Below are 10124 nucleotides of genomic sequence, written 5' to 3'. Positions count from 1 at the left end.
GAATTCCAAAGCGAATCAAATCAAACTCTTAAACGTTATTAAATAAATAAACATAAATTATTTATTTAAATACGCGAAATACATCACATAATCAAATCCAAGAGTATTTAAACGCAAGACGCGATTAAAAGACTCACGAGTTAATCGAGCTTTAACTACGATAACTCTTTTCTTGAAAATTCCAAATTCCGGCTTCGTTGCCTTCGACTCTGCCGGTTCCCGCTCGTCCTTCTGAATCTGCGAGCAAGTCATCGAATCCGATAACGAGTCAATTTCACAATTTCAAACTCGTATCAATTCCAAAATCCAAAACCCGACATCTCAAACCCGAACCAAATAAAGTAAACGTAACCCGAATCCGAGTAACTAAACGCTAACACACAAGAACGTTCACACACAAATACCAATCCGAGACTCAGATTCAACCTCACGAAGCATAACGGCCAAGACACATCACACGGCCAAAACAACCATTTAATCCAAATTATCCAGAATCTTATACCATCATCACCGTCTCATAACAATACTCAAAAATTTGTTCAGAAGCGACTCAAGCTCATCAATCAAAACGCAGAATCAAAAGAAACCCCAAAAATCAAAAACCTAGTTCATGAAATTCGGCAAAACATACCAAAACCAACAAAATACGAGATCAATCCTCCAATACAAGTCATAAACACCATCAATTGAGCTCAATGAATACTTAAAACCGATCAATTCCTCAAAAATCCATCACGAGAATCAAAACCCCAATTATTGAGCATGAACCCTAATTTGAAAATCAATTCGAGGAAAGAAGATTTCTCACCTTGATTCGTGGAAATCAACGTCCTTTATGGGTTCTCACTCATTCCTCAACGTCTTTCCCGGTCCGGCGTCACCGTCGCTCGCGGCGGCGCCTTGTTCTCCTCAGCCTGAAGCGCGCGGTGGAGAGAGCTCGGTTGGTGGCGCGCGAAGAGAAGAGAGGAAGAAAAAGGGAGCGAGGTCGGGTGGCGATGGTGAGGCTCGGCGATGATGATGATTGAGCTAACAAATTTTTTTTTCCTTTGTTGCAGGTGAGGCTGTGCGCGCGGGACCAGAAGAACGAGAAGAGAGAAAGAAGAAGAAGAAAGAAAAGAAAGAGAGTGAGAGGGTGAGGTGGCCGAAAATGAGAGGAGAAGAAGAAAGAAATGCCACACGGCAGCTCCTCCTCACGCCACGCGTGTACAAGTGGCCCAACAAAAACTTGACACGTCTCTCTTAAAACAACCCATCTTTACTCTTTTCTTTCAATCTCGTCCTTCATTTTGTTGCACATAAGTCCCTCCAGAAAAAAAACTCACAACTTCGTCCTTGATTAATCGGAAATATTCTTGAGAAATGACCGAGAAAATTCTCATTAATTTCCGTCATCTTGAATATATTTAAGGGATTTCAGAATTTATTTTCACTCTTGAGATTTTTAATCTCCGAGTACATTCCGAGTAATTTTATTCAGAAAATAATATCCGGTTTACTCGAATATCCTTATTCCGAAATTTCGTCACCCTCAAATATTATTTCCTTCGTTTTCAAGCACTTAACTTTATTCCAACATTCAAGTGCTTTCAAAAATCCTTTTCCTTATATTCGGATTATCGAAACTCATCATTTCCTTATGGTGAATTCTTATAATTCATTCACATAAAGAGAGAAGAAAATTTCCTTTATTTATTAATGAGAGGAAATTTTTACAGATGCTGACGTGTACAAAAGTCGGGTCTCACAACCCCTAACCCCTTAAAGAAGTTTCGTCCTCGAAACTTAGAAAAGCGATGGGTACTTTTTCTTCATTTCTTCTTCGAGTTCCCATGTCGCTTCTTCGACATTGTGCCTTTTCCATTGCACTTTCACCAAGGGGATTACTTTGTTCCTCAAAATCTTCTCTTTCCTGTCGAGAATTGCAACTGCTAGCTCTTCATATTGTACATTTTCTGAAACCTCGACTTCATGGACCGGAAGAACGTGAAAAGAGTCCTCCACATATTTCCTTAACATTGAAACATGGAAGACATCGTGCAGTTGAGACATTGATGGTGGCAGAGCTAAACGATAAGCTACCACTCCAACGCGCTCCAGGATCTCAAAAGGTCCTGTATACCTGGGGCTCAGCTTACCCTTCTTGCCGAATCTCATTACCCCGCGCATTGGTGAAACTTTCAGAAACACTTTGTCTCCGACCTGAAACTCAAGAGGTCGTCTCCGTTTATCTGCATAGCTCTTCTGACGATTCTGAGAAGCCTTCAGCCTCGCTCGGATCTTCTTGATTGCTTCTGTGGTTTGTTCTAGCATCTCTGGCCCTACGAGCTTGTTCTCTCCGACTTCGTCCCAGTGGACAGGGGATCGACATTTCCTTCCATAGAGTGCTTCATACGGCGCCATTCCAATAGTCGCTTGATAACTATTGTTATATGCAAATTCTATCAAAGGAAGGTAAAGGCTCCACGAGCCCTGAAAATCTAACACGCTGGCTCGGAGCATATCTTCCAGAATCTGAATGGTGCGCTCACTCTGCCCATCAGTCTGAGGGTGGAAGGCTGTACTGAACTTCAATCTTGATCCCATGCCATCGTGGAGACGTTGCCAAAACCTCGAAGTGAATCGAGCATCTCGATCTGAAACGATCGATAAAGGAACTCCATGCAGGCGCACTATCTCTTTGATAAATAGCTCAGCTAGTTTATCAATTGAATAAGTGGTCCTTATGGGAAGAAAGTGGGCCGACTTCGTCAACCTGTCTACAATCACCCAGACTGCGTCATATCCAACCGTAGTCCTGGGTAAACCCGACACGAAATCCATCGTGATTTGATCCCACTTCCACTGTGGAACTTCCAAGGGTTGCAACATCCCTGCGGGTTTCTGATGCTCAGCCTTAACCTGCTGACATGTAAGACACTTTTGGACGAACGTCACCACATCTCTCTTCATACCCGGCCACCAATAGATCTTCTTAAGATCTTGATACATTTTCGTCGCACCTGGATGGATCGAATATGGAGTCCCATGAGCTTCTTGCAGCAATTGGCGTCGGAGATCATCATCGGCAGGCACGCAGACCTTACCGTTACATCTCAACATTTCCCGATCGTCGAGCTTGAATTCACCTTCTTGATTCCCTTGGGCGTCAAACATCTTCCCAAGCAAGAAATCATCCGCGTATTGTCCCTCCTTTATCTGCTCAAGAAGGGTTGGTCGCACGTTAAGAGCTGCTAATCTTCCAGTGATCAGCTGCATCTCCAACCTTTCTATCTCTGACTTGAGCTGAGGAGACTGTCCAACTAGATTCGCAGCTACTGCGGCGGTCTTTCGACTAAGGGCATCAGCCACCTTATTCGCCTTTCCAGGGTGATAATGAAGCTCAAAGTCGTAATCATTCAACAATTCCATCCAACGTCCCTGCCTCATATTCAACTCTTTCTGAGTAAAGAGGTATTTGAGGGTCTTATGGTCCGTGTAAATGTCGCAGTGTACTCCATACAGATAATGCCTCCAAAGTTTGAGTGCAAAAACCACAGCTGCGAGCTCCATATCATGCGTTGGATACCTTGTCTCGTAGTCCTTGAGCTGTCGAGATGCGTAGGCGATCACCTTGCCCCGTTGCATCAACACTGCTCCTAGGCCTTGTTTCGATGCGTCACAATAAATTGCAAAACCTTCAGTTCCTTGTGGAATTGCAAGGATTGGAGCTATCGTTAGGCGCTTCTTTAGCTCTTGAAAACTGCTTTCACACTTGTCTGTCCATTCAAACTTGGTTCCTTTTCGCGTTAATTGCGTCAGAGGCATGGCTAACTTAGAAAATCCTTCCACGAATTTCCTATAGTAGCCAGCTAAACCTAGGAAACTTCGGATCTCCGTTACTGTTTTCGGCCTATTCCAATCCTTAACTGCTTGGATCTTCGCTGGGTCGACCATAACTCCTTCCTTCGAAATGACATGACCCAAGAAGATTACTTTGTCAAGCCAAAATTCACACTTCGAGAACTTGGCATAAAGCTGTTTTCCTCGGAGTTTCGCTGGAACCATTCTTAAATGCTGCTCATGATCCTCCTGAGTTTTCGAGTATATGAGGATATCGTCTATGAAAACGATCACGAACTTATCCAAGAACGCCTCAAACACTCGGTTCATTAAATCCATAAATGCTGCAGGAGCATTCGTCAATCCAAAGGACATGACTAAGAACTCATAATGCCCATATCGCGTTCGGAACGCTGTCTTCGGAATGTCTTCACCTCGGACCTTAAGCTGATGATAGCCCGAACGTAGATCGATCTTTGAGAAGATTTGCGCTCCTGCTAATTGATCAAACAAATCATCGATACGAGGAAGTGGATATCTATTCTTGATAGTTACCTGGTTCAATCCTCGGTAGTCGATGCATAATCTTAGAGAACCATCTGCTTTCTTCACAAATAACACCGGCGCTCCCCACGGTGAATGACTTGGACGGATGAAACCTTTATCCAACAACTCCTGTAACTGCGTCTTAAGCTCTTTCAACTCTGCTGGAGCCATTCGGTATGGGGTCTTCGATATCGGTGCAGTTCCAGGAATCAATTCTATGCAGAATTCAATCTCCCGATCAGGTGGTAACCCTGATAGATCTTCAGGAAATACTTCTAGAAACTCCTTTACGACTGGAATATCCTTCGGCTCTACCTTCTGTTCCTTCGATACATCTCTTACGCTTGCTAGAAATCCATCACATCCACTCTGTAGCATCCTCAAAGCTCTCATTGCTGATACCATTGGAAGGGCTGGTTTCCGAGATGACCCATGAAAGTAAAACGATTCACTCCCAGGAGCTTGAAACTTAACCTCTTTCTTATTGCAGTTAATCACTGCGTGATGCTTGCTTAACCAATCCATCCCGAGTATAACATCATAGTCAACCATTTCAAGTTCAATCAGATGAGCCATCAGCTCTCTACCTTGAACGTGAATTGGTACGTTTTTGAACCATAACTTAGATTCGAACAGATCTCCTGCCGGACTGACAGTTATGAACGGGTAGGAAAAATTCAACTTTTCACTTCCTAACTTTTCAGCTACTCTAGATGCAATAAATGAATGCGTAGCACCTGAATCCATGAGTACATAAGCTGAAAGATTTCCCACAGAAAGATGACCTGTAACCGCAGTGGACGTTCCTGCACGCACATCATCTTCACGAATAGTGAACACTCGAGCATTGGCTTTCGGTGGGGCCTTGGCTGGTACATCTCCTTGTCTCGGGTTTGGACAGGTCCTGGAATAATGTCCCACTTGGCCACAATTGTAACAAGTAACATTATTGGCTCGGCACTCGCCTGGATGTCGGTTCCCACACTTCGCACATTGAGGGATGTTCTGATTGTCAGGTCTGGCGCGCTTGTTATCGACGTTCTGGTCACCTTTCTGGAAGCGCTTACCTTTTCCATATGAGTTTACGCCTCCCGACTGATTCCTATGTTGAGGCTGATTTCCATAGTTCGTCGGATTACGGCGTCCTGACTGCTGCTGGAAACGATTCCTCTTGAACTGATTCCCTGTATTCGAACCAGCTTGTGGTGGCGGCACTATAGTAAGAGGAGTTGGAGCAGAAACTGCCACGTCTCCATGCCAAGCGTCGATCCTCAACGCCCTTTGAACCGCACTAGCGTAGGTTCTTGGCCCAGTGTCTCCGCTCTCTACCAGCTTCACGATTCCAACGTTCAAACCATGCATAAACTTCGTCTTCCGTGCTTGATCGGTCGGAACCACGGACGGAGAAAACTTTGCCAGCTCGTCGAACTTCGCAACGTATTCCGCTACTGGCATCTTCCCTTGACGCAGATTCATGAACTCTCGAATCTTGCCGGATGTGCTTGCCTCGCTCAGGTATTTCTCATGAAAGAGGTTGATGAAGTGTACCCATGTCATAGTCGTTACATCCTCTGACATGACAGTTACTTCCCACCAGCTTCGAGCCTCAGAGGTCATCTGGTAGATCGCGCAAGCTACGCGCTCCGCGTCGGACAACTGCATGTAGCTAACGATCTGTTGGATCTTCTTGATCCAATTCTCAGCCGCTACAGGGTCTGGACCTCCTTCGAACACTGGTGGCTTCTGCTTCTGGAATCGTTCGTACACTGGCTCTCCTATAACAGGGGCTACATCAGGAATACGGTAGTTCAGCTCTTCCGCTCTCGCTACCGGTAAGGCTGGAAGAGGTTCTTGAGGTTGGTTCTCGGCAGCTAGAGGAGGATCCGGTTGAACCTGCTGATCCATTCGCTCAAGCAGCAATGCCATCAAACGGTTCTGTCTCTCCGTTTGCTCATTCCTTTGCTGCGCTTCTCTAGCCTGTCGTTCCAACGATTGCTCTATCCTTGCGATACGAGCGTCAAGACTTTCCCCTTCTTCCGCCATTACTTCCAGATTCTAAAGGAATCACATGACAATAGCCAGGTCAGAAACTGAACGACGCCAGAAAGCTCAAGATATCGTACATATTCTTCAACGAATCCAAACAGGAAACACAGCACACCGACACATTGATACCCTCATACTCTTAGTAACCATAAACAAAAAGGTCACACATGTAGACACTCAGACCGTAAACAAGATGCTCAGTCAACTAATAGATCTCACAGTCTACAGAAACGACTAAACCTGTGGCTCTGATACCAAAAACTCTGTCACGACCCGCAGGACACCCGTCGCCCTCGGATCGCGACCTTTCTCGTAACATTTTCATAACCATTTATATTTTCAAACGAAATGAATATAAAACATTTTCAAACGTCATTTACAAAACGTTTATTGAACAACAGCGGAAATAAATTTAATTTACATATAAGGAATAACAAAGGTTTCTAGAGCTAGTCCGCTAAAAACTGGTAAAATTTTTCGCTTTTAAAAGGGTTACAAAAATGCGGACTACCCTAGCTTGCTATCCATAAGCACAAGCCCATAATCGTGCTAACCGAGTTTCAAAACGTAAAAAGAGGTTCGGGCCGATTATCTAAACGTTATGATATAATAAAAGTTCTTTCAAAGCTATATAAAACTTTCACGAGCATATAAGCTCGGTTTTCAAAAACCTGATACCCATTTCCCAAAAAGACATTTCCTATGCCACAGGTCGTCATGAGATCTACCTTGACTAGCACTCCTGCTTCGCCTGAGCTTTTCCTTTATCTACAAGGAGAGGGATTTAAGGGGTGAGTCACACCGACTCAGTAAGCAGGATATCTAACCTAGCACTACATGAGATGCATGGTTGCAGATGATAAAATGCAGATAACAGCAGGTGATAGATTCAGAAGAATAAAGAAGTTCCATCATACAATCAGGATAACAAAAATATCATTCAAACAACATAGACATATTCAGTTTTAGAACCCCGTTCTAAAACAATCAAACACATAATCATATAGGAATCCGGCTAACAACCGTCTTCCTAGAAACTCATCCATCTCGCTCATACCGGCGCCTTACATCAGTGGACTGGCCAATCAACACCTCAGTCCGCAGCCGTTCATGAGAGATGAGTAAACCATTCTGAGAACTTGAGCCTAGCCCTCAGAAGGCCGAAGTTTTAACGTCTGGGATCCACTAGCACATGTAGGAGGGCCTTGACGCGCGTATGGTAGAGGGTAGCAAACCCTCACCAATCCCTGGTTAGTCCAGGGTTCATATTTCCCTCCGGACAGGTAAGCCACCCATCGACTTACCTGAAGCCACCCATCGACTTCCCATTAAAGGGCCTTCGGGAATGCCACTCGCTACATTGCCGACAAGAGTTCGTTATGTTTCACAGGAGCTGTCTACAGCCTACCTGTCTATCTTATTACAGGAGGAGATCTTATCGGGATAAAGCCCGACATTAACATTATTAATTTCACTGTATGGCTCTTTAAGTATTTTAGAAGGAGTTGTAGACAGCTGTGAGGCTGGACCTTCTCCTAGAACAGTTCCTCTCGGGATTGAATCTGAAGGACACCGTCTTTCCTCCTCCTGTTGTCCTCTCATCAGGACGAAGGGGTAAAACCTATAACAGAAGCTTAACATAGCTTAAAAGGCTTCAAGGTTATTAACCCGCTAACCGTTTAACCCTATCATTTTATTATCTTATTAGCTAGTGGCCGAAGCCTTATTCGGTCATCTTGTCTAACTGAGGGTTTCTCTTTGTTTTAGGATTAAACGAAGAAACATAAACAATTATTCTACTAGGCACCATTCCCCTTTTTGGCGCCTCAAACTTAAATCCCACTTACCCGGAATAGTTCGTCGGAGAACTCGATGAATTCCGGAGGACACTTTGCTTTACACGCTTCCTGAGACCTTTAGCACGTCCTGGAGCGTCGAGATAACTAGAATCCGAAGTTGGAACTTCGTTAGTTACTGGATTTGAAACTACTTGAAAAGATAAGGTTCGTTGTCGGGATTAGATTCGAGTCGGTTCGGAATTCGAGAATTTAATTCATTTTTCTCCGGTTTTTCGGAAGTCAAACTTATTTAAGACTCGCGTATTTTCATATCGAGAACAATACGAAATAAAATCCAATAACATGCTTATGAGTCTCAAATAAATTGATCCGAATAAAAAGTAACCGAGAATTCCAAAGCGAATCAAATCAAACTCTTAAACGTTATTAAATAAATAAACATAAATTATTTATTTAAATACGCGAAATACATCACATAATCAAATCCAAGAGTATTTAAACGCGAGACGCGATTAAAAGACTCACGAGTTAATCGAGCTTTAACTACGATAACTCTTTTCTTGAAAATTCCAAATTCCGGCTTCGTTGCCTTTGACTCTGCCGGTTCCCGCTCGTCCTTCTGAATCTGCGAGCAAGTCATCGAATCCGATAACGAGTCAATTTCACAATTTCAAACTCGTATCAATTCCAAAATCCAAAACCCGACATCTCAAACCCGAACCAAATCAAGTAAACGTAACCCGAATCCGAGTAACTAAACGCTAACACACAAAAACGTTCACACACAAATACCAATCCGAGACTCAGATTCAACCTCACGAAGCATAACGGCCAAGACACATCACACGGCCAAAACAACCATTTAATCCAAATTATCCAGAATCTTATACCATCATCACCGTCTCATAAAAATACTCAAAAATTTGTTCACAAGCGACTCAAGCTCATCAATCAAAACGCAGAATCAAAAGAAACCCCAAAAATCAAAAACCTAGTTCATGAAATTCGGCAAAACATACCAAAACCAACAAAATACGAGATCAATCCTCCAATACAAGTCATAAACACCATCAATTGAGCTCAATGAATACTTAAAACCGATCAATTCCTCAAAAATCCATCACGAGAACCAAAACCCCAATTATTGAGCATGAACCCTAATTTGAAAATCAATTCGAGGAAAGAAGATTTCTCACCTTGATTCGTGGAAATCAACGTCCTTTATGGGTTCTCACTCATTCCTCAACGTCTTTCCCGGTCCGGCGTCACCGTGGCTCGCGGCGGCGCCTTGTTCTCCTCAGCCTGAAGCGCGCGGTGGAGAGAGCTCGGTTGGTGGCGCGCGAAGAGAAGAGAGGAAGAAAAAGGGAGCGAGGTCGGGTGGTGATGGTGAGGCTCGGCGATGATGATGATTGAGCTAACAAATTTTTTTTTCCTTTGTTGCAGGTGTGGCTGTGCGCGCGGGACCAGAAGAACGAGAAGAGAGAAAGAAGAAGAAGAAAGAAAAGAAAGAGAGTGAGAGGGTGAGGTGGCCGAAAATGAGAGGAGAAGAAGAAAGAAATGCCACACGGCAGCTCCTCCTCACGCCACGCGTGTACAAGTGGCCCAACAAAAACTTGACACGTCTCTCTTAAAACAACCCATCTTTACTCTTTTCTTTCAATCTCGTCCTTCATTTTGTTGCACATAAGTCCCTCCAGAAAAAAAAACTCACAACTTCGTCCTTGATTAATCGGAAATATTCTTGAGAAATGACCGAGAAAATTCTCATTAATTTCCGTCATCTTGAATATATTTAAGGGATTTCAGAATTTATTTTCACTCTTGAGATTTTTAATCTCCGAGTACATTTCGAGTAATTTTATTCAGAAAATAATATCCGGTTTACTCGAATATCCTTATTCCGAAATTTCGTCA

General features: G+C 43.5%; 1 protein-coding gene and 1 long non-coding RNA gene across 2 annotated transcripts; both read right to left on the bottom strand.

The window, feature by feature from the left end:
• Positions 1–1782: 1782 nt before the first annotated feature.
• Positions 1783–2400, bottom strand: LOC149404178 (uncharacterized). Its single transcript, XM_089602634.1, has one exon. It carries the CDS (start codon positions 2398–2400, stop codon positions 1783–1785), a length of 618 nt encoding a protein of 205 aa, XP_089458760.1.
• Positions 2401–6137: 3737 nt separating this feature from the next.
• LOC149404177 (uncharacterized) lies at positions 6138–9567 on the bottom strand. The gene is made up of 3 exons (XR_016293988.1): positions 8736–9567; positions 8259–8354; positions 6138–7179 (listed from the first exon to the last, which is right to left on the bottom strand). It is a non-coding gene; the product is annotated as an uncharacterized LOC149404177 (long non-coding RNA).
• Positions 9568–10124: the final 557 nt, after the last annotated feature.

The sequence above is a fragment of the Urtica dioica genome, chromosome 2, assembly GCF_054948205.1.
Source record: "Urtica dioica subsp. dioica isolate 48M chromosome 2, U.dioica_male_clone48M_v1_H2, whole genome shotgun sequence".
NCBI classification, from domain to species: Eukaryota; Viridiplantae; Streptophyta; class Magnoliopsida; order Rosales; family Urticaceae; genus Urtica; species Urtica dioica.
This window is presented reverse-complemented; position numbering and strand designations above follow the sequence as displayed.

Bases quoted from the DNA above. Each gene is read 5' to 3' on its own strand.
- LOC149404178 (XM_089602634.1), bottom strand. From the start codon at position 2,400: ATGGCGCCGTATGAAGCACTCTATGGAAGGAAATGTCGATCCCCTGTC.